General features: G+C 38.5%; 1 protein-coding gene across 3 annotated transcripts in view; it reads left to right on the top strand.

The window, feature by feature from the left end:
• The window catches only part of pax5 (paired box 5), a 208,088-nt gene that overhangs the window by 27,205 nt on the left and 156,520 nt on the right, over window positions 1-24,363 (top strand). For all 3 annotated transcript variants that reach the window (XM_043719625.1, XM_043719635.1, XM_043719616.1), the window contains 2 exons: window positions 3,248-3,312; window positions 7,021-7,152. In XM_043719625.1, coding sequence (XP_043575560.1) covers window positions 3,248-3,312; window positions 7,021-7,152 — 197 coding nt within the window. The remainder of the gene's footprint in view (window positions 1-3,247; window positions 3,313-7,020; window positions 7,153-24,363) is intronic.

Raw genomic sequence — 24,363 nt, 5'->3', positions numbered from 1 at the left:
AATTGCCAGAGGAAATAGTGGATGCAGGTACAGTTACAATGTCTATAAGACATTTGGATAAGTATATAAATAAGAAAGATTTGGAGAGATGTGGGCCAAACGCAGGCAAGTTTAGTTTGGGAACATGGTCAACATGGACTAGTTGGACTAAATGTTTCCATGCTGTATGACTCAATGACTCTAAATCTCCCTGTTACCCTATCAATAAACTCATTCGAATGATTAAACATGATTTAGTTTTAGCAACTCTGCACTACCTGTTCAGGTGGCTATTCATTTTGGCTGGATTATAGTTTCTAAAAGCTTCAGCACTACTGACATCAAATTGATTAATCTATAATTGCATGATTATACTTATTCTATTTTAAGAACAAATGTGTAACAATCACAATCTTTAAGTACTCTGGCACCACCTCCTTTTTATCTATCTTCTATCAAGTCAGCCAGTACCTTCTCTTTATCAATGTTCAATCCATTCAGCATTGTCAAGCCTCTCCTCTCTTACTGTGACTTTGGTAGTTATTCTTTTTAATAAAGACAAAGGCAAGAATTCTTCTAGTACCATGTTCATGTCCTCTGCTTCCATCTGTATGTTTCATTTTTGGTCTGTAGTCTGACCTATCCCTCCTCCTATCATGTGTCGATTATTTATTTGCCTTTTTGAGAGGACTTGAGGACTTTTTGATGTTTTTTATGTTAGCTGTCAATCTTTCTCTCATATTCTCTTATCTCACTTTTGACATGCTCTCTGAATTTTTCCATATTTAGCCTGATTCTCTCTTGTGTTAGAAACATGACATCTATTATACATTACCTTTTTCTGCTTCATTTTACTCTACTATTTTCATCATCCAGAGAGTTTTGATTTTGGTTGCCGTGCTTTCTACCTTCATTAGAATTTACCTAAACTGTGTTCAGATTACCTGTTCCTTAAAGGATGCTGATTAAAGGATACAGTTTTGTCCTTCAATTATTTATTCCAATTTGAGTCAGTTCCCTTTCCAACTCTCTGGAAATTCACCAATTAAGCATTTTATTCTAGAATGCTTTTTGTCCTATTCTGTAGCCTCATTTATATCCTAGGCTCATTATATACTAGGTAATCTCCTACTGCATTTGCTTAACTTGACTACCTTGATCTCCACACAGATTCAGCAAAGTGTCCGTCCTCTTTAAAAAATGATTTGCTGTAATATGTAGCCCTCATAACATAATGCAAGTTTTAAATTTGCATTATCATTATAATTGGTATTAGTATACTGACGTAAACAGAGGAAAGGTGGAAATGATTAAAGTCACAAGAAAATCTCTGACCGTCAAGTGTCAATTTATAAACAAAATGTGAAAGCAGTTAGATACAAAGAGGAAGAATACGCATTTAACAATATCCTCCTTTTTGGACCACCGTTGAAGGCAGTAATGAGAATTATTATTGTAATTCTCAAGTTTTATTGCACTGTTTTATTGAACTGCAGCATAAATAGGTTATACTTTAGGTTGTACTGATTTTAAAACTTGATTTGTTACTTCAAATTATATGTCTTCTCAATTTGTAGCATATTTGTCTTCTGAATCCAAAGGTTGTGGATTCAAGCCTACTCCAATACTTGGACGCAAAAATCTATACTGATGCTGCAGTGCAATAAATGTTTTACAATGTGTTAGTAAGTACAATAGCATATGTATAAAACTGGTTTTGTACTAACTTCCTGAAATAGATCAGGACCAGCATTCCTTAGCAGCAATAGTGGATGATACTTTGTGTTGTAATACTTTAAAAGACTGGATTATTTACCTGGATATAAATAGATTGTGTCTTCTGTGACTTACTGTGTAGCACAGTTGCCTAAAGTGTCCCAATATTGTGGATTCAAACCCTCTCCAGTACTTGAGCATAGACATCTAGGCTGACAGTAAAATGCAATACTGAGGGAGAGCTACTCTGTAGGTGGTTCTGTTCTTCAGATGAACTATTAAACTGAGGTCTTGTCTTCTCTCCAAGTATAATTATTTTGAAGAAGAGTAGTGAGTCTTTCCATGTATGCTGGCCAATATTTATTGCTCAGTCGACACCATAAAAAATGATTATTTAGTTGTTGTCACATTGCTGTTTAGGGGACTTGCTGTGTACATACTGGCTGGCACTTTCTCTGTATTATTACACTCCAAGAGTTCTTCATAGGTTTTAGACTGCATTGGGATGTACAGTGGTCAATATAAATATGAGCTTTATTTTACAATAAACAGATTAAGTTAAAGAAAAGTGACATCAGATCATATCTCTATCTATAAGATGAAGTCCCATTATTTACCTTACTTGTAGCAGAGTATTCCCAAATTTCCAGACAAGGGAAAACTTAGGCAGAGATCAGACTGCCTCACCAGTGTATTACCATTTTACAAACACAGTTACTTATCCTAGAAGACAGACAACAGTTCCACACTCCAAATGAATGAAAGGTGGGGTGAGCAGCCTTGTTTCAACCTTGGTGCAAAGCTGGTGCTGTTATCTCTGAAGTAGAAAGTCAGAGATTAAAATACACACCAGGTTTAAGAGCACAATCTCTGCCGGCACTTAATTTAGTATTTTGCTATCAAAAATTTAGTCCTTTGGATGAGACAACTAAAAAAAGATCAGCTTGCCTTTCAGGTAGACTTAGACAATCCATTGTACATTTTCTGATGACCAGGACTCCTTCTGGTATTGTGGCTAATATTTATTTTTCAACACCATGAAAAAAAAAATCTGCTTATTCATCTCACTTGTTGTTTGTGCAAACTGTATACCAACGGACCGCTGTGTTTGCCTTCATTACAACAGTGACAGCATTTTAAAAGTAATTTGTTGGTTGTGGATCACTCTGTACCACTCTGAAAAGGTGTAAGATTCTTTCATAGTGGGTATTCAATTGTCGCACACCTCCTCATGTCTAGCTCTCTGGCTCCACAGCACTGTGGTCACAACTTGGGAGCTATTCCTCCATTATTCTTGATTGGGACATGGGGCATGGTTACATAAGATAAGAGTAGAGAAGTGCAAAGTAAATTCACTCCTTGAAACATGCATAGATTATTTATTTTACAAAAAAATTGTCATGTTTGGAATTTTATGTATAATTCTTAAGAGAAACATCGTATGAAAAGAATGAATAGAAAATTCCTAGTTTGGAGTTATTTAATTTTTTTTTTCTTTTTAGCAATGTGTTCTTGAAAATTGATTTTCTTTAATTAATTTACCTTTATTCAGGATTATTCGAACAAAGGTGCAGCAACCTCCAAACCAGCAATCGCCGGTCACATCCCATACCATAGGTGAGAATCATTGCTATTTTGTCACTTCCCTTCCATTAGAATGATACTGCTTTAAATCTTTGAAAAATCTGATATTCTTTCTCAGGATTAAATGGTGTCTACAATGACTATTTACCTCTGTAGGAACTCATTCTTGCTCTCTGGTCCAAATCCTTCCTGTGTTGTTTCTTGTGACCTCCACCCCATGCATGCACCTTGTTTTCCTGACACCAGCACAATCAAGACGGTCATCTCATTTCCAGGGTGATATAATGTTTTTGGAGTATTGTTGTGGTTGAATTTATTCTGGTAACTGGAAAGTATTCCATCATATTCCTGACTTCTGCCTTGTAGATGATGGGATGGTGGATTTGGTAAAACAAGAGGTGAATCACTGACCATATAACATCCAGCTTTTGATTTGCTGTTGTAGCCAGAGGATTATTGTGGTTGGTTCAGTCCAAGTTTTGGTTAATGGTGGCCTGCAGAGTTTTGATAATGGAGTATTTAACAATAGTAATTTCAATTAATGTCAAGGGAGGGGAATTACACTTTCTCTTGTTGGAGATGACCATTGCCTGACACTTGTGGGACATGAATGTTACTTGCTACTTATCAATCCATGTATGAGTATTGTTAAAGTCTTGCTATGTGTAGGGAACGTCTGCTACTTTATCTGAGGAGTTGCATATGGAGATGAACACTACGCAATGATCAATGAAAATTTCAACACCTGACTTTGTGATAGAAGAAAGATCATTAAGGAAGAAGCTGAAAATGAGCTTAGGTTGATGTCTTGAGCAGTTCCTGTGGAAATGTCTTTGAGCTCAGCTGATTGGCCTTTAACAAACAAAACCATCTGTCTTTGCACTATGCATGCCTCCCATTAGTAAAGAATTTTCCCCTGATTATCCTGCCTTTTGTGGACAGGGTATGCCCAGGCTATTTCCATATTGTCAGGTAGTGCTAGTGTTGTAACTGCTGGAAGAGTCAGGCTGAGGCTGGCACGTTGTCAGGACCACTATCCTGTGCTGAAGCCAGTGTTCTCAGCTGCTCCTTGGTAACACATCAGGTGAGTGAAATTGATTGAATGTAGGCTTCTGTTAATGGTGGGTACCTGACGAAGAGGTTGTGATGGCATTTCTGTAGGACCTTTGGCTGAAGATGGTTGTAAGTACTGCAGCCTTATCTTTTGTAGTAAGGCAAAGGGCTCTGCCAACATTGAAGTTGCAAAACTGCACAAAAGGTTAGTTAATTGTCAACCACTGTTCATGATTGGATGTGATTCAGAGTTTCGATCTGATGCACCTGTTGTAAAATCACTTTGCTCTGTCTAACTCATGTTGCTTCTGCTGTTCTGCATGTATACAGATGTGTGCAGTAGCTTTGCCAGATTTACATCTAAAATTTTGGTACATCCTTTCAAGCTCTTCTACATTCCTTTTTTAAACCATGGCTGGATTTCTGTATTGACAAGAATTACTTTTTCAAAAATATACTTTATTCAGAAAAATTGCAGAAATTCAATAAATAATACATAAATAAGTGCACTTGACATTAAATCAAGTTTCTTTCAACATTGTACATTGGGTTCCTTCATAATCTTGACATGAAAGTTTATATTTACAATGTTTATTTATGTTTTCTATCAAACATTCTTTCGTACAAACAACCTAAAGTTCTTTACAAGGTTCTCAATTCCTTGTTATACTATGATTGAAGGGCTTTAATCAGTGGCTTTCCCATTTAGGCTTTGCAGCAGTTATCTCATGCTTTAGTGCTTCTCTCAGCAAATAATCTTTTACCTTGAAATGTGCTAGTCTGCAACAGTCCGTCATCAACTGCTCTTTGCATTGGAAGACTAGCAGATCAGACCAAGTAAAGTATTTCATTGAGTTGATTGTCTTCTAGTTGATATTAGCTCTATGTGCACCCCTGTGATGCTAGTAAAGATAGAATGAGGAATGTGCTGGGCTATGAGGCTACAGATTGTGATGAAATACAATTCTGCTACTGCTGATAGCCCACTGTATCTCATGAAAACTCATCTCCTGCACCTGGCCATGCCTACCCTTGATATGAATACACATTAGGCCACTATTGTATTCGTCCTCAATCAGACTGATCTCAAAACATGATATGAGGATTAACCTCTAATTAGTTACTACTCATTTGAGCAATAACTGAAACGTAACCTGATTGTTATTATGGTTGGGTTTCTCTGTTTAACAATCAAACTGCTCAAATTCTCAACTGCCTCTGTATTTCTAAGCAACTTAATACTTCAAATGAAATTTGCCAATATAACTTGGGTTTTGAAGTCTGACGATTATTATGATAAAAAGATTTCACATTGTAATACAAAATTGAAATCTAAAATTTAAAGCAGCAATAGAATGGCCATTGAATGTGATGTAATTAAAGTAATAAATTCACAAAGGGGACTATTCATTACATTTTCTGCATCATTAGCTACTAAGGAGTTATGAAAGTTTTTTTTCTTTTCTTTTAATTTCTGTTCTCCTGTGCTGATTGTGTCTTTGCAGTTCTCAGCATGAGATTCAGGTTTCTATTAAAATTGAGCTTTTTTGATGTGTAATTTTTAAGCATAACTCTCTGCACTCCTGTATGTTTATGCTTTACAGCACTGATGGACTATCAATTGCCAAGCTTTGCATTGATTGTGTTATAAAGTGGTTGTTTTAGGCACAATGGTACTTCTCAAAAACTGAGATTGTAAGAAATTAAGGATTCATTGAAGAACTCCAATTCCATTCTTACCATCTTTCCTCAAGACAGTGTCTCATATTGGAGAATAGTTTCACTGAAAGTGAGATCTTCAGTACCTCAACTGAGTGTCTTTATGTGCCAGATTAGACAGTGAACTTCAGTAGATAATTTCCCTCCACACAATATTTTCTGTGGGTAAATTATTAAATGCAGTTCATTCCTTTCAATGGTATGACCAATTTAAAGACTGGTAAAGCCAACTCAAGTAAAGAAATTAATTTCATTGCCCAATATCCATAAGCTTCTTTTAGATTCAACAGACCAATATCCACAGTTTCAAATGGGTTCAATAGTTGAATGTACATAGAGTTCTCACAGTCTCAATGGATTAATATCTGAATGGCTTCAAATCAGGATCTTTATGTTGGAAGTTTGGAGTTCAATTAATTAAGATAAGGCGACACAGAGACTGCTACGTTGGTTAAACAGAACTAGTTGGGCTACAGTAAAACAACTACAGACTTCAAAATCAATTAAAAGGGACTGTCGAGCCGATTGTGTTAACTGTTTGACTTTCAGACATTTCCTGATCAGTGGCCTGGCTGCTCTTATGTTCAAATGAGAAAACTGGGGCTGGACACTCCATGGCCATGTCACAAGTGTTGGGATCCACGTGTGAATTCTAGAAAAAAATATTTTTATTAATGTCAACTTAATGATTAAGAAAGGCCAGAAATATTGACAAAACTGTTTGATGAAACAATGTATATTTCGATTTGAGTTGAATTTACCACCATGGATGCAGATCAGGGTTGCATCTTTGGATGTCTGCAATCCTAATCCTGTTTATCCTGAGTGTAGAAGGTTGCTTTATGTGTAATCATTTTGAAACACAGTCTTAGTTGGGAAATCACTATTGACTGTGCTGGATTGGTTTCAGGTCTGGGTAGTATATTTATTCTATTCTGTCTAAACCTTGCTGTTGTTGTTTCGGCACAGCACCAAGCACAGTGGCAGTGACTCCTGTTCCATCTGCTGCCACTGACCCTGCGGGATCCTCCTACTCTATCAGTGGCATTCTGGGAATCACACCTTCCGGTGCTGAGAATAACAAGAGAAAACGCGATGAAGGTAAGTGGAAGAACACCAGCTGGAAAAATAAAACTCCTTTCTGAGGAATTAATAAGAATGTTATCATGTCAAAGAGAGAAATGCAAACACTTTCTTCTTGTAGATACAGAATGTCCTGCTTTTGCCATTAAATCCAAATTCCTCACTGGTATGAAGTAAAGTCAGATTTGGAATGATAATGCGTTGACATGGTTAGCACAGTGAATGATGAAAGAGCACAACCTTTGGCAGTTAGTGCTAAAGTTACAATGATATAACTTCAAATGGAATAAATAAATTCAAATTGATTATTATTTATACCAGACAAGCATGGTGTAACAATATACTTTTGAACTGCAGATAAAGGATCAGGCTATTATGTTACTTAAGCAGAAATTAATGGCTGTTTTGAAATGTAGAAACATTTTCTGATAATCAACGTTTTGGAATTTAAAGTCATAGTCTTCCTCTGTTTTACATTTTTTTAGTTGGTATTCTTGAATTTTTATGGTTGGTTGTAGATAGAAGGCAGCATGAAATGTAACAGTTTTTCATTGCCTTGTTTATCACCTATGTACAAAACCAAATACTTCACCAGGTACCATTATTTTTATTGTCCCTGGTTGTGTTGTGTGAGCCTTTTTACAACATGTTAAGTTTGAAAAGTACGTATTTTGCTGTAACAGAGGCGTATGTGCAGACATTTACACAGAGACATTGTTTGCGCTGCCAGTTGATTGAAATGCTGCTATAGGCATGAGTTAATAGGGTGACGGTGATCATAGGACAGAGTTCTCCAGCTGTGGTCCTGTTTACTGAAATGTGAAAACTGGGAAAGGGAAGATGATATACTGTTCAATTCTGAACAATATTGGAGAGATGCACACTTCATGCATTCTTGTTATTCACTGTTTTTCTAAAGTTCTATTTTTGCAGTTTTCTGAGCTGTGAAACCTAATTCAGGCTGTTGTGAGATGTGTTCTGAATGAATATGAAGCACTGTTTAGCCCAAGATTTGTCACAAAGTGCAGTACATATTTTTCATTAATATTCAAACCCTATACTTGAAGTATCTGTTTTCCAGTATATGATGGCCTAACGAGTTTATTTAACTTTGATTTGTCATCTTATATGCAGATAATATTATAATTTGCATAAATTTTAAGATATTAACATTTTAAAACATGTTTTTTAAAAAATATAGCTTTCCACTGGCACTTTAGCAAATTGGAAACTTTAATTTTTGAATGCGTGAAAGGGAAGGCATAATCTTTCACTAATGCTTAGTTCACATCATGCTGGAGTGTGGGCTAGGACCTTAACTCCATCCCAGTATCCTTTGTATTTCCACTCATAATTAGGATTCTAGCTGACTGTTTGCTGTAGTTTTATTTGCAGAACAATGCTATTTTAATAACAATGAAACAATACATTTGTGTGAAATATTCTCTCCTAAACCCCATAAAGTGGGTTACTAAAAAGATAAAGCATGCATAGATCAAATTAATTGTTTGCTTTCTGAATTGCTTTATATGAGGTTTTGGCTTTTTGAAATGACACCTTTCAAGTTAGTGGGTGTTTGAAGTTGGTTAGACCAGGAATACCAACCAGAAGAGTATGGGAATCAAAATGAAGGTCAGATGGCATTTATTTTCCAGATCCAGATCCAGGTTATGTTATTACCAATTTTTCACTAACCCTTTGTCTTAAAGATGTTGGATGCTACTGAGGACATTTCCATGGGTGCAGTTCAGCATCCGGCAGCCCATTGAAGTGGGCAGTTTTTGCTCAATGTACGGCTAGACAGTGGTTGAATCTGCCACTGTGGACTTTGCAGCAAAGTTCACTAATGGATATGATGCTTCTTATTTCCATGGATGCTGGGGGAAGGCTAATTGTAGTATTGCCACTCTCATTCAGGCTGAAAGCAGTGCATTGGACGCCAATCCTGGCACCTTCTCTAGAATTCAGCTACATCTTCTTTTTACAAGCTGGACTTTTGTAGTTATTATCCAAGTGTTTTAACATAGAATCAAAGCTTTTGATTAAACTTACCCTTTCCTGGTATGTGGGCATTGCTGACATTAGATAAAAAATTGATGCTATGCTGAATTTAAAAGTTGCTGTTTTTCAAGGAGGAATTGTTTTGAAGTGAGTCATGAACTATAATATTTTGAAGAACCCAGGAGTGTCACTGGTATGTAACTCTTGGGACTCATAAGTTCATACTGTTGGCCCTGTGGTTTTTGCAGAACTGAATAAAAATAGTACAATTTCTTAATCAGTCTGCTAACGTTGGATGGGATTGTGCTTTCATTGGCAATTGGAGAGGTTGAAATAGGTCTCAGTTGTGATGCTGCATTCAAACAAATTGCCTGAACAGATCCACGGTGTATGACATTTGAAGGATAGGTGATTGCATGATATACCAGATGATAGCTACCTTTACAGTTGTTCCCTAACAAGGGACTGTACCTTCAGGAAACATAAAAGCATATCAGCATGATTATACAATGCAGCCTCTGAGCCTGCTCTGCCATCCAGATCATGGCTGATCATCTACCTCACTACCACATCCCTGCACTATTCTCGTTTCACTTAATGCCATTAATGACTACAAATCTATCAATCTCTGGAACTTACTTACTGAGCTTCCCTTGCTCTCTGGAATGGATAATTCTGATGATTCACCACACTCTTAGTGAAGAACTTCCGCCTATCTCATTCCTAAATGACTTGCCTTTGGTGAAGGAGAAAGAGAGTTAACATTTTCACAGTGGGGAGAAAGTCAGCACCTATACAGTAGGATGGAGAGGAAAGAAAGAGAGACAATAATTTTCTTCAACACAGAAGAGAGCGAGAGAGCAAGAGAGAATACCTTCTGGAAGAAGGGAGAGAGTCAGAACCCTTGGGGAATAGACAGAGAAAAAGAATGAGAGCTAACAGCCTCAGGGTAGGATAGAGAGTCAGTACCTTCAGGGACAGAAACAATAACTCAGCACCTTCAGGGAGGGAGAAAGAAAAAAATCACAGGTTGAAATAGAATAACTAGCTTTCTGGTTGGAGATTTTAATGGACTGAGGTTGATGAGCAGTGAGAATTAAAACTCATGCTTGACCAAATGAGACGGTCTCGATTTATTCCAGCTCTGCTTTTCATATTAGGATTTCTAACTAACAACTTTCCTCATATGCACTTGACTTTATCAGAGGAAGCGTAAGATTTTAATGAACTTTGTTATCGCTGGCCAAGACAGCTTTACAATATCAGTAAGTAACATTTACAAACAGTGCAGGCATTCCGAGTCCAGGGTATTGTAAAAGCAGGCTGTAATCTAAATAACCTCAGGGACTCTGAAACTCCTGTACAATCTAATGAGCTCATAGCTCATTAACCACCACATATAAAATCTTTTCTTAAATTTGTGAAATGTGGACTCCAAGTGCCTATTTTCTAAAGAAGCAGCACAGGGACAAGAGTAGGCCATTCAGCCCCTTGGGTCTGCATCTTCTTTCAATTAGATCATGGCTGATACATACCTCAACTTCATATCCCTTGATAACATTTACCCAAAATAAAACCTATCAAGCTGAGACTTATAAGTTCCAAGTGCTTCTGTGTCCAACGCCTTTCAGTGCAGAGAATTGCAGATTTCTACTCTCTCTATTGTGTGAAGAAGTGCTTCCAGATTTCCCTCCTAAATGGCCTAGGTTGCATTTTAATGCTATGTCCCCTTGTTCTTGACTCCTTCATCAGGGGAAATATTTTTCCTTTAGATTCCTTTTAAAATTTTAAATCCCTCACTGCCCTCAAAGAAATGCATATATTTAATTCCCAGTCGCATTCTGGTGAATCTAAGGAAACACCTTGCTACGCCAATATATATTTCCTCAGGTATGTCATCCTAAATCAAACCGCATGCAGAATTCTATATGAACTCTGATGAAGGCTATAATGCTATTGAAGTAAACCTTCTGCCCTGTTGTATTTCCTCTGCCTGAGATAGAAGTCAACATTTCATTAGCCTGTTTGAGCGTCTTTTTGTACCTGTCTTGTAGCTTTAAATGATTTGTGTACTTTGATACCAAATCTCGTTGTTCTTCTGAAGTTCCTAATGCTTTAGCATTTGGAACATGTTCAGATTTATCTTTATCAGACTGAAGGTGAATGACCACACACTTGCAACATTAAACTCCATCTGTCACAGTTTTGCCAATTCACTTAATTTGTATTGCTTTGCAACTTTCTACTTCCATTTGCAATATTCAATGTGCCTTCTAATTTAGGCCACATGCAACCTCAAATAAATAATTCTCTATTCCTTCATTCAAATCATTAATAAATATGGTGAAATTAGGTCCCAGGACATTTGTTACAATCTAATGATTAGAGTACCTACCTTTTTTATTTCCACATTGTGTTTTCTACCTTCTAATTAATTTTGAGCTATAGTCAAAACCCATCTTGAATTCATGCACTCTCATTTTATTTCCAAATGGGTATGAACTATCCAATAATCTACACGAGCTTGTAAAATGGATTTATTATATCAATGAAAAATAAAAATAAATGTTTACTTTACAATATATACAGATGGTTTAAAAAGAAAAACTCAATATGTTTTACTATTTATATAGTCCCTTTCAGCCTAGGACTTACCAAAACATTTCAAAGACAATTGACTATTTCTTAATTGTATTCCCATCGTAGTAATGGAAAGGGTTCATGATTGAACATGTAAGTAGAAGGTTAAATGCTCCACGTTGGCTAATTTCAGTCAGGGCAGAAATAGGAGTCACAATATTTTAACCCAGCTCCATTCCCAATTCCAGTTCACTTTTCAGTGGTTCCTTCCAAGACAGTGCATGCTTGCAGATGTCATATGAGGACAGGATCTGGGGCTGGGACCATGATGCTTCCATGGTTGAATAGGCTATTAGTACTTCCATGAGGAACAGCTACCTGGAAGAGCTGCTGATGGAATAAAACAATAGCTCCGCAGAATTCGCCATCTCAGAGAGGGAAGAAAGGCAGTAGGGAAATGGATGGATGCTTGTGAGTGAGAAGATTTTACTTCAGTGTTTTTGAATATCTCACATTACTGCTGGAAACTCCTTGGTTTTTCATTCTTTCTCAGACACCCTCTATTCATACATGTTTATTGTTTAATATTAGCTCTGCTTTCCCTGAAAGCTTGCTGCAGCTGTCAGTGTGCATGCCATATCCTTGATGTCTAGTGACATTCACAAAAGGTTAATAATGTCTTGTGATGCCCGTACTGTAGATTTATCATGGAATAATCTGCAACTGACTACAAAGAAATTCAACATCCCTTGTAGATATTCATTTGTTCTACATTACAAAAATAAAGCAAAAAATGTAGAGACCAAAATCCTAATCCTTTCATCAAATGAGAATGGAACAGAATATTTTGTGGTGATACATTTGTAAGTAAGCTCATCAGTTTGATTTTATATTTAGTGCAGAATAGTTTTAGCCCTGAAACAATAATATCAGCTTGACTCAGCATTTGCTAGTTGCCTCTGAATTAAAAGGTTGTGAATTAAAGTTCTACTCAAGGAACTGAATGCATAATCCAGATTGATACTTTAGTCCAGTACAGAGTGAGTGTATCCAGATTAGACATGTGGCTTTTTAGATATTAAAGCATATTCGCTGCAAATGTGTTGCTGGAGAAGCGCAGCAGGTCAGGCAGCATCCAGGGAACAGGTGAATCGACGTTCCAGGCATAAGCCCTTCTTCAGGAATGGCTTATGCCTGAAACGTCGATTCTCCTGTTCCCTGGATGCTGCCTGACCTGCTGTGCTTCTCCAGCAACACATTTTCAGCTCTGATCTCCAGCATCTGCAGACCTCACTTTCTCCATTAAAGCATATTCACCTGCTGCCTCAATGGAGTTAAAAGATCCCATGGCAGTATTTGAAGGAGGCCAGGTAGTTCCTTTTGGTTCAGTGGTGCTGGAAGAGCACAGCAATTCAGGCAGCATCCGAAGACAGGCAAAATCGACGTTTCGGGCAAAAGCCCTTCATCAGGAATTTCGGATGCTGCCTGAATTGCTGTGCTCTTCCAGCACCACTGATCCAGAATCTGGTTTCCAGCATCTGCAGTCATTGTTTTTACCTAGTTCCTTTTGGTGTCTTGGCCAATACTTGTAACACATGCAAATAATCTAGCCATTGTCACATTGCTGTTTAAACTTATGATGGCCTCCTACTTTATAACAGTGACTATAATTTGAAACAAAAATAGAAATTGCTGGAAAAGCTCAGCAGGTCTGGCAGCAACTGTGGAGAGAAATCAGAGTTAACATTTTGGGTGTGAGTGACCCTTCCTCAGAACTGAACCTGAAATATTAACTCTAATTTACCTCCATTGATGCTGCCAGGCCTGTTGATCTTTTCCAGCAATTGTTATTTTTGTTTCTGATTTACAGCATCCACAGTTCCTTTGGTTTTTAACTATTTTTTGAAATGCACATAATTAACTATAAGGCTTGTGCAGCAGCCTGCTTGTGAAAGGCATCACATAAACTCAGGCATCACATAAACTCATTCTCTCTCAGATGTTAACTGAGACTCACTCTTTCAAATAGTGCCATAAGATCTTTAGCATTCATCTAAAAGATTAACTCGTCATTTATCTATTTGATGTTTGAGAACTTACTGTGTGCAATTGATTGCTACACTTGCCTACAAAGCATACAATAAAAAAGCACCAATTCAGTGGCTGTTAAGGGTTTGGGAATGTGAAGGTGCATAGTGTAAATAGAAGGTCTTTCTATTTACAGAACTGAGATATAGTGCAGGAATGAAAATGTTTTACAACGGGACAGCTGCGTCTTGATTCTGGACTTTGTACTTTTGACCCATTTAATAGTGCTATTCTTTTACAGTCACCTTCAGTGCTGCTGGCCCTACATATCAGAATATTCGTTTTCATTTTTTGCAGGTCACATCTGACCCTCAGAATCTCAATTTGTTCCTTTCCAAATGGCAATTGACCTGGTGGGGCTAAAATATTTTTTAAAAGTGTTTTGTTACTCTTTCTCTATTTTACTAGTATTGTTAGATACCAGATTAGCTTACGTTTAAACCAGTGAGTCACAGAATATTTGTTGACGGGGGAAGGCAGTGTCTGTTGGGTTTCTGCATGAATTAAAGAGCAATTTTCCCCTCCTCTGTTTCCTGGAGTAAATGGACTTAGAGCAGATGTTGTGCCTTGGTGGGAGATCTGTTGCTGAGTCTCAGCACAAGGACATCTGTCGTGGATTGTTATACAATAGATGGGACATTCACTCCTCATTTCGATTTAAAGGGAGGAGGGACTTTGGTAGGGGCTTGATAGGTGTTATGGGCTGATTAATGCCGGTCATTTATCTTTGACAAACAGAGTGACGATGGGAGTTCTGTCTTTTACATTAATTAATATAACAGCGGGGCTGGAAACAATTTGCTTCAATAAAACTACCCCACTTGCACAGTTCATCAACCGAGGCTGTAGACTCCACGCAAAGTTTACTTTTACAAAACTGATACAGAAAATGTCTTTGAGTTAGAATAAGGTCCCTGTCACAGGAGAAGCTGCATACACCTCGTGTTGGTAATGGTTCCTTACAGTTGTTTGAGAGGACTTTTGTTATCGTTAATCACGGTATGGCGCCAACATCACTGGTGATTCATTCACTGTTAAGGACCGTGAACAACCAGATAGTACACCAAGCTCCCCCACGTCGTCACGTTGCTGTTGCTTTGATCTCCCGGAGAGTTTCCAGTCATTGATATTGCCCGGAATAGTGAAGACCCGCCCACAGAGTGTTCAGAGGCCATTTGAACCCTCCACCCTCCTGAGGAACTGGCAAATCCATATGCTTGAGGCACAACCTATTATGGACCAGTATCTGAAATATTTAACTGCAGAGAGTCTCGCTGGGTTTGACTGGACATCCCTTTCTCGTTAGCGATACAATTACAACGGCGGCACAGTGGTTAGCATTGCTGCCTCACAGCGCTAGAGACCCGGTTCAATTCCCACCTCAGGCAACTGCCTGTGTGGAGTTTGCACATTCTCCCCGTGTCTGCATGGGTTTGCTCCGGTTTCCCTCCCACAGTCCAAAAATGTGCAGGTTAGGTGAATTAGCTATGGTAAATTGCCCGTAGTGTTAGGTGTAGGGGAATGGGTCTGGGTGGGTTGCTCTTCGGAGTAGACTTGTTGGGCCGAAGTGCCTGTTTCCACGCCGTAAGTTATCTAATCGTTTTTTAACCGAAGTCTGGGTTCTAAAGAAACAGCGTTATTGTGGCTATTAGTTGTTAGAAAGGTAATATTGATAGAAATTACCCGGAAAGGCCAATGATAAAGATCCTAAATTGGACAGCTGGAAGACCTGGCCATCATAACTCCAAGAAAGATTTGCATGTAATGAAATATTCAATTGAAGTGGAGTGTAACAATATCATGCCCCAGAAACAACAAATGAGATAATGTCTAGACAGTCAAATTTCGAGATGGTAGTAGACAGATAAGTATTGATCAGGAGAATTTCCCAGTTGTTTCAATGAGTGCCATCAAAGTCTTTCATATTAGTCCGAGGGAACGGATGGGTTCTTGGTTTAATTCCTCAACTGGAAATTAGTACCCATGACAATTCAGGACCAGTTCCACCACAGAACACATCAGATGGCCTCCTTCTTTAAAGACCGCAATTTCCCTCCCACATGGTTGATGATGCCCACCAGTGCAACTCAACCACTTCCTGCACCTCTGCCCTCGAACCCCACTCCTCCAACTGCAACAAGCCCAGATTGCCCCGGTCCTCACCTTCCATCACACCAACCTCTGTATACATCACATCATCCTCCACCATTTAGATTAGATTAGATTCCCTACAGTTTGGAAACAGGCCCTTCGGCCCAACAAGTCCACACTGACCTGCCAAAGAGTAACCCACCCGGACCCATTTCCCTCTGATTAATGCACCTAACACTACGGGCAATTTAGCATGGCCAATTCACCTGACCTGCACATTTGTGGACTGTGGGAGGAAACCGGAGCACTCGGAGGAAACACAGGCAGACACGGGGAGAGTGTGCAAACTCCACACAGACAGTTGCCCGAGGCTGGAATTGAACCTGGGACCCATTCGCCACCTACAAATGGACCCCACCATTGGAGATATACTTCCCTCCCCACGCCTATCTGCTTTCCATAAAGACCATTTCCTCTGCAACTACCTTGCCAGGTGCACATCCCCCAGCAACCCACCCTCCCCTCCTATTACCTTCCCTTGCCACAGGAATTGCAAAACCGTCACCTCCATCCAACGCCCCAAAGGAAACTTCCACATCCATCAAAGTTTCACCTGCCCTTCCACACATGTCATTTACTGTATCTGTTGCTCCTGATGTGGTCTCCTCTACATTGGCGAGATAGGACATCTATTCATAAAGTGCTTCAGAGAACATCTCTGGGACACCCGCACCAACCAACCCCACTGCCCTGTGGCTGAACACTTCAACTCCCTCACCCACTCTGCCAAGGACATGCAGGTCCTGGACCTCCTCACTCCCTCACCACCCAATGCCTGGAGGAAGAACGCCTCATCTTCCACCTCGGGACCCTCCAAACCCATGGCATCAATGCCCCAGCCCCACCTCCCTCCCATTTATCTCTCCAACTGAAGCTCCCAGCCTCATTTCTGATGAAGTGCTTTTGCTGGAAATGTTGATCCTCCTGCTCCTCAGATGCTTCCTGACCTGTTGTGCTTTTCCAGCACCACTCTCTCGACCCATGACAATTCAGCACTCCGCAGTAATGCTGTGAAATGCTGAAACAGACTACAGACTCAAGTCTCTGGAGTTGGTCCTGAACCTACATCCTTCAAAGTTTCAGTGCAAAAACTATTAATGAGCCAAAACTTGAGAAGGAAATTTTGCTTATTTGCTTTAGAAATTAAGGGTTTTCATGGTTTTTCAAGATTCTAAGAGGAGTTAACCAAATGAATCCCAGCAAACTTCTCACAGTGTTCATAAATACAAAGTGATGGGTTGAGGACAAATGAGGTGGAAGTCAGGAAGAATATTTTCTTTGTGGGTAATAGTCTTGTGGGGATGACCATTAAAATTGACAGTATATACTAACTTCGGAAGCAACTGGATACTTTACTAGAGAAATAAGAGGAGAAAGTGAGGACTGCAGATGCTGGAGATCAGAGCTGAAAATGTGTTGCTGGAAAAGTGCAGCAGGTCAGGCAGCATCCAAGGAGCAGGAGAATTGACGTTTTGGGCATGAGCCCTTCTTCAGGAAAGATTCCTGAAGAAGGGCTTATGCCCGAAACGTTGATTCTCCTGCTCCTTGGATGCTGCCTGACCTGCTGCGCTTTTCCAGCAACACATTTTCAGCTAGAGAAATAAGAGATCTGAGATAAGATGGCAATTCAAGTGAGACCATAGGCACTGAGGAAGGCCCTTTGATTCATTGACAGTCATGCTGCCTCTTTGAGAGAGTTCCTCCTCCACTTTTTGTTTTGCTTTTGGCATTGTCATTTGTAAGGGCACCTTTTGTTCTTGTTTGAGGTCTGCAATAAATTTCAGTTGGCCTAACCAACTAAGAACTAAATTGGTTTTCAGAATCCCTTGATGACCAGCTTCCTCCTGCTGCTGGTCAGAATCAAGAACAGAGGAAAAATCTATAATGAGCCTTGTGCTTTATTTCCTGGTGTTGTTCCTGATAGATCTGTTTGTAATACAACTGGTCCTTCTGTGCAGATAGGCCTTAGCAAAGTACCTGCTGCAAACTAACACGACCATTTCAGGCAAACGTATTTATAGATACACCATCTCCGCATTGACAACACAATCATGATAATGTACAAAGCTGCAGATGTGGAATTACAATTGTGGCACCATAGGGTTGCACTGTGCTGTAACACTGAGATGGGATGGGACAGGACCAGTTTCATTAATGGGTTATGTCAAGTGACAGCAAATTAAAAAAAGTAATTGGCACTGCATTCAGCTCCATCTGAATTGGCACTGCAGTTGGCAGCCAATAACTCCACTCTAGAGACGATGTAGTAATGGCAGAATGCCACACTTCACAGAATATTTTACTAAAACATGCATTTCTGTCCCTGATGATATTGAAAACGTGAACAGTATATTCCACTACAAGCTTTAAATGTATATTTTCGAATTTCTCACACAACAGTGTCTTCTTAAACTCCCTATGCCGCACAAAAAACACATCACTGAGAAACTTGAACCAAAGGTCTTCAATGTTAGAAGCGTGAACATTGACACAATGGTATTTGTTTCCAATTTGTGTCTAATATTCGGTGCGAGTCTTCTGCTATTCACAATTGCTCTTAAAAACTATTCCTGGCATTGATTCCAATGCTGGTTCTGAAACATAGCCCTATACTCTTCTTGTTACTTTAATAAAATGGACTTAATAATTTGAGTTGAGTTTAAATATTTTGTCTCCAGTGAAACAATTCAACAAATAATGGAAATCTATTATTAACAGAACATGGGAATCAACGTAGTATCCATTAGGACTACCCTTTCTTCTATCGGCACTTGTTAGTATATCATTTGAAACATATATTTAAAAAATATGAGTGGGAATGTTAAATTGGTTTTATTAAAAGTGCAGACTTAAGTAGAACCAAAGCCTTTTGGTACCATTTTATTCTTGAGTTGCTTCAGTTCCATATGCCTGTGGTACTGCTGTGTGTACTGAAGCTAGAGCATCTGTTCAATTTTATATCTCTATGTAAACCAAACATTCTTTATCTCTAGATGAATCACAACATTAGATTTGATGTCATTGGTCCCTCTTACCATAATTCACATTCATGTCAGAAAGGGGAAAGAAGTCTTTTAACTAAATATTCAGAAAATGACTGATCATAAGGAAAATTTCAGTTTTTTTGTATTTGTTTGCATAGGTATTTTCTAGCTTATGGATTTATGACTCACAATTGCATGTGACAAACGTTGCTTTGGTTTTGCAAGAAATATACTGTAAAAATTGCAGATTTTCCAATGTACATGTACACAACTTTATAATTTTTATTCTGTAAGATAATGTCAGTTTCCTTTCACACTAGGTAAATATTTAAGATATTTTCTTTTTTAACTATTCAGTTCCAGCTTTCTCATTCACCTTGCATATTGCACAAAATTCTCTCCCTAATTACAATTTTTTTTTTGCATTGGACATTACCAAATCTGTTCTGCAGTTACATTGCAACAGAGTAATTTTTTAGATTGAGAACAATCTTCAGAAGAAACACATGAAGAAATATCAGCAGCACTCAGATAACAGATTTGTCTATGAATTTAGTTCCATGAAGTTCTTTACCTCACCTTTTCTCAGTAGAAAAGTACATTGTGTGAAAATCCTTAGCTTTTGTTATCTGTATCCAGATATTTGAACACCTATATTTGTAAATCTCCTGATGTAGACTAAAAATCCTGCATGTGCTTGAGTTTGGCACTGATGTAAAGCATTATAATTCTAATGAGTCGACATGCAGTCTTTCCATCTGTGCTCTTGGATTGTTACTCAATTATACAATATCTTGACTTGGTGTTTAGCTGCTAAGACCCTAAGGTCTGGAATTCTGTTTTGAAGCCTCTCTGTTTCACTCTTTTCTTTTTAAGACACGTCTGAAAACATAATGCATTGACTAAGCATCTGATCCAATATGCCTTTACCTGGATTGCTGTTAACTTTTGTTTGATAACACTTCTGAAAAGCTCCTTGGGCTGTTTTTGTATATTTAAGTGCTAAACAAATGCAAGTTTTTGCTATTTTTCTGCCTGCTTCCTAAGGTTTGTTGATCCATTGCCCACAATCTGATTGTTGGCTCTATTGTCTGTTCTCTCAGATTGTCGATTCGTGGCCATGAACTGATTGTTTGCCCCTTAGCCTGTTCTTTCTGATTGCTTCTGATCTGCTGCCTTACCTCTTGGTTTGTCGATCCTTTGTCTGTTTTGATGGACTACTCTCCTGATGCCGCCACCTATTGTATTATAGTATTTTATGTTCTATTGTGCTGTTCTGTGGTACGCTTGCTGAAGCTTAAAAAAAGTGTAAAAATTGAAAACCCAGCACAAAGGGAGAGAGAGAAAGCCAACAGGTGAGGGAAGTAAAACACAAGAATGACAAAATGTAGGAGTGGGAAAGGAAAAGGATTAAAAGGGAAGAGAAGCAAATAAAGGACTTCAAATAAGAGAAGTAAGGTCAAGGGAAACTGGGATTCAAAATAAGCAGGGAAGTGAAAGAAAATTAATAGAGAGGAAGGATGAGCAAGATGCATAAATCCAAATAATTGAGTACCAAGAAAAGAAAATTGAGGGAGAGATTGAAAAATAGAATTGAAAGAGCAAGAATTGTTTCAGTAGATAAACTTATACAGTATCCTCACAGAAAGGAGCGGGAGTGAAGCCTGGATCATTGAAAATGTGCAGCTCTGTTCAAAATATTTGATTGATGTAACCAGCAATGGCCTGTATATTCATTCTCAGTGGAGAAGAGGAAGCTGCTTGCAGCCGAAGGCTGGAAGATACCAACGATCTGACTGTATAAGATGGTGCCTTTATTGCATTGAAGCAACATGAGAGACAGGTATCAGAGAGACTGAAAGGTTATTCTTTCAAGTGGTTCCCAGAATGGTTATTGTTCCCACTTGTGAAAGGATCAACAATGAGAGACCACAGATTTAAAGTAATTGGTAAAATAGCAAAATAACATGAGAAAAAAATCTTTTCATGCATTGAGTGATCAAGATCTGGAGTGCACTGCCCAAGGTGTGATGGCAACTTCAATCGAAATATGCAAAGGGAATTAGACTGTTGACAGTGAAGGAAGAGTGTGCACGGTTATGGGGAGAAGGCAGGTGTGTGGTAGTTAGTGAATTACTCATTTGGAGAACTGATGCAGACAGAATGGACCAAATGGCCTCATCTGCTCTGTAAAAATTGTGTTTTTTTATTTGTAGTGCAGCTGCTGATAGAGATCTGCAAGGGAAGAAAAGTGACACAACTTAGGTTGTGACTGACAGGCTAGGGAGATCCCCAGAGTGAACACACATTCTAATAGGGATTTGAGAATAACAGGGAAATGATATGGAGATTGATGGTATTGTAAAAAAATTCAAAGGGATTTCCAGCTCAGCCAGACAGTGAGAAAAATTGTGAGGGTTAACTGTATGAGTAGAAAAAAAGTACTCTACAAACATTGCAGAGAAAGGAGAAAAAAAAAAGTGATTTGGAGAGAAAGAATTATAGGAAACCATTTCCTACTATTTAACTAGTCAATAATAGGTAAGGACATGTTACACAAGAAAATTCAAACTAGTCAGTCATGGACTTAACCTGTGTTATCATGTGATTATAAATGGTGGTACCTGAGCATGGTAAATGTCAAAAGCTGCTGATGGGTGAACAACTTGGCCTCCAAGCATCAATAATCTCAGGTGGATGAGCTTCCAGAGAAGGGTCCATTAGATTCTCAAGGAAGGAAACGTCATTGAAAGATGGATGGACTAGCCCCTGTTTTAACTGTAAACTGTGGTGTAGTCACATCAAGAACAAGACAATGAGAGAGAGACTGTGGAGAGTCTCAAGCACATAACCCTTGGTCTTAAAGAGGAGGACATTCACAGGAGCTTCGAGGGTCGCCTGGTATGGGGATAAAGATAATAACATTTTGTTTCTTGGCATAATTTAAATGAGAAAAACATTTGACTGTTTATGGGGCTTGTCTTGCTCAAGATCTTTCTGAAAATGGACCGGGGCAGGTGGAAGGGATTATTTTAATTTGGCGTCATGTTTGACACAACATTGTTGAGTGAAGGGCCCATTCCAGTGCTGTACTGTTCTGTATTCTATGTTCTGTTTTCTAACTGGTATCCTGAATATCTGGCGACACTCTTTCCAGCAACATTTCATCCCTGGGAATGGGGAAAGAGATAGGTGTGCAGGGAAGACAAGGAAATAGATAAATAGATGAGCTCCCTGAATTGATGGAATTTTCCGTGCCATTAATGCATATTAAATCTATGTTCACTATAGAGAGATGAGCTTTAGTCCTCAAATTGTTGGGCATAGAATAACACAAAATTGTTTCGCTACATTTTAATAGAATCAATGCATTTTCTGCCCTGACTTCATTGTATGCGACAATGATGTTAGCAAATGTGGATTATTCACTTGGTAACATGTTTTGACATAAACTTGTCTCAGTGACTATTGATCACATTATAGAATAAGAGATATGAGCAAGTGAATTACAAGCAATAATCTAATCACAGGATCAGAGGGTAAATTACAAGGATGAAATGACTCCCATTTATAAATATAACCTACACTTATGGATACGATTACAGTCTTGATGTGTTACATATTTCTGACTTGTATGTTTAAAATAGCACCATGCATTTATTTATGGTTTTGTGTTATTTGATGCTGTGGGTGGCACGGTGGCACAGTGGTCAGCACTACTGCCTCACAGCGCCAGAGATTTGGGTTCAATTCCCGCCTCGGTCAACTGTCTGTGTGGAGTTTGCACGTTCTCCCCGTGTCTGTGTGGGTTTCCTCCGGGTGCTCCGGTTTCCTCCCAAAGTCCAAAGATGTGTGGGTTAGGTGAATTGGCCATGCTAAATTGCCCGTAGTGTTAGGTGTAGGGGAATGGGTCTGAATGGGGTGCTCTTCAGAGGGTCAGTGTGGACTTGTTGGGCTGAAGGGCCTGTTTCTACACTGTAAGTAATCTAATCTAATCTACTGTGAAATAGGGGCAAACCTTTGATTTCAACTGAAGATACTGTGTGTGGTTAGAACATTATTGTCTTAAAGAGGTTTGTGTCCAATATAATACAAATTCATGATTACATTCCAAGATACAGGTTGAATGATCTAACAGAAGTAGTTGAAAGGCCCAGTGAAGGCCATTGGCAAAGAAAAGGAGAGAAGATGAGGAAGGCAAGAGATTATGATTAGGTAACTGCAAATGTGGATTTAAAAACCGACAAACAATACTTTGCTTGGGAAGGATGTAACATCCATGGCTGAAGATAGTATCAAATTGAATGGAAAATGTATAGTTATGCAAAGAATTGTGGCATGTCAATAAAGCAAAGAATGACCAAAAGATGAATGAGAAATAAATTAGAGTAAGAGAAAAAGCTAGCTAGAAATATAAAACAGTAAGAGTTTCTACTGGTATTTAAAAAGGAGAAATGTAAGTAAAGTGAGCATTGGTCCTCCAAAAAAAATGTAAGTAAAGTGAGCATTGGTCCTCCAAAAAGTGTGTTTGGGAAATTAATAGTGGAAAATAAAGAAAGGGCAGGTTAATTGCACAGATATTTTATATCTATCTTCACAGAAAATAGATATAAAATATCTGTGCAATTAACCTGCCCTTTCTTTATTTTCCACTATTAATTTCCCAAACACACTTTTTGGAGGACCAATGCTCACTTTACTTACATTTCACAGAAAAGGATACAAATAACCATCAGGAATAATTGTGAATCAAGACTTGTGAATAAAGGACAGTGGAACTTGAAACATTAACAGTTGCCTGGAAATAGTACTGATAAAATGCTTACAACTAAAAGCTGATAAACTTATTTCTAAGGTATTAAAAAAAAGTGGCTGCTGAGAGGCAGTTATATTGGCTTTCATAGTTTGAAGTTTCCTCAATTCTGGAAAGGTGACATCAGATTACAAAATAGCAGAAAAGAAAATCTTAGTACAATCAAGTAGAGCTAATATAGTTTTGCGAAAGGAAAATTGTGTTTGAAAGTTTATTTGAGTTCTTTGAGAAAACCACATGAATAAAGGGGAACTTGTGGTTGTGGTTTACTTAGATTCCCAGAAGGCATTTGACAAGGTGCTACATCAAAGGTTCTTACACAAAATGAGAATTCATTGTGTGGAGGATAATATTAGCGTGGGTAGAAGACTGGTTAGCTGACAGAAAACAGAATGTAGGCATAAATGAGTCATTTTGAGGTTGGCAAGATGTAAGAAGTAGAATAGGACAAGAATCTGTATTGGGGCCTCAACCATTTTCAATCCAAGGCAATAAATTGGATGATGGGATCAAACATATGGTTGGTAACTTTGCTGATGACATAAGGTAGATAGGAAAATAAGTTGCAAAGAGAACTTAAGGCATCCGTAAAGGGATATCAATAGGTTAAGC

This window comes from Chiloscyllium plagiosum, chromosome 2 (assembly GCF_004010195.1).
Source record: "Chiloscyllium plagiosum isolate BGI_BamShark_2017 chromosome 2, ASM401019v2, whole genome shotgun sequence".
NCBI lineage: Eukaryota > Metazoa > Chordata > Chondrichthyes > Orectolobiformes > Hemiscylliidae > Chiloscyllium > Chiloscyllium plagiosum.
Note: the sequence above shows the minus strand (reverse complement) of the source record. Positions and strands in the feature narration are given on the sequence as shown.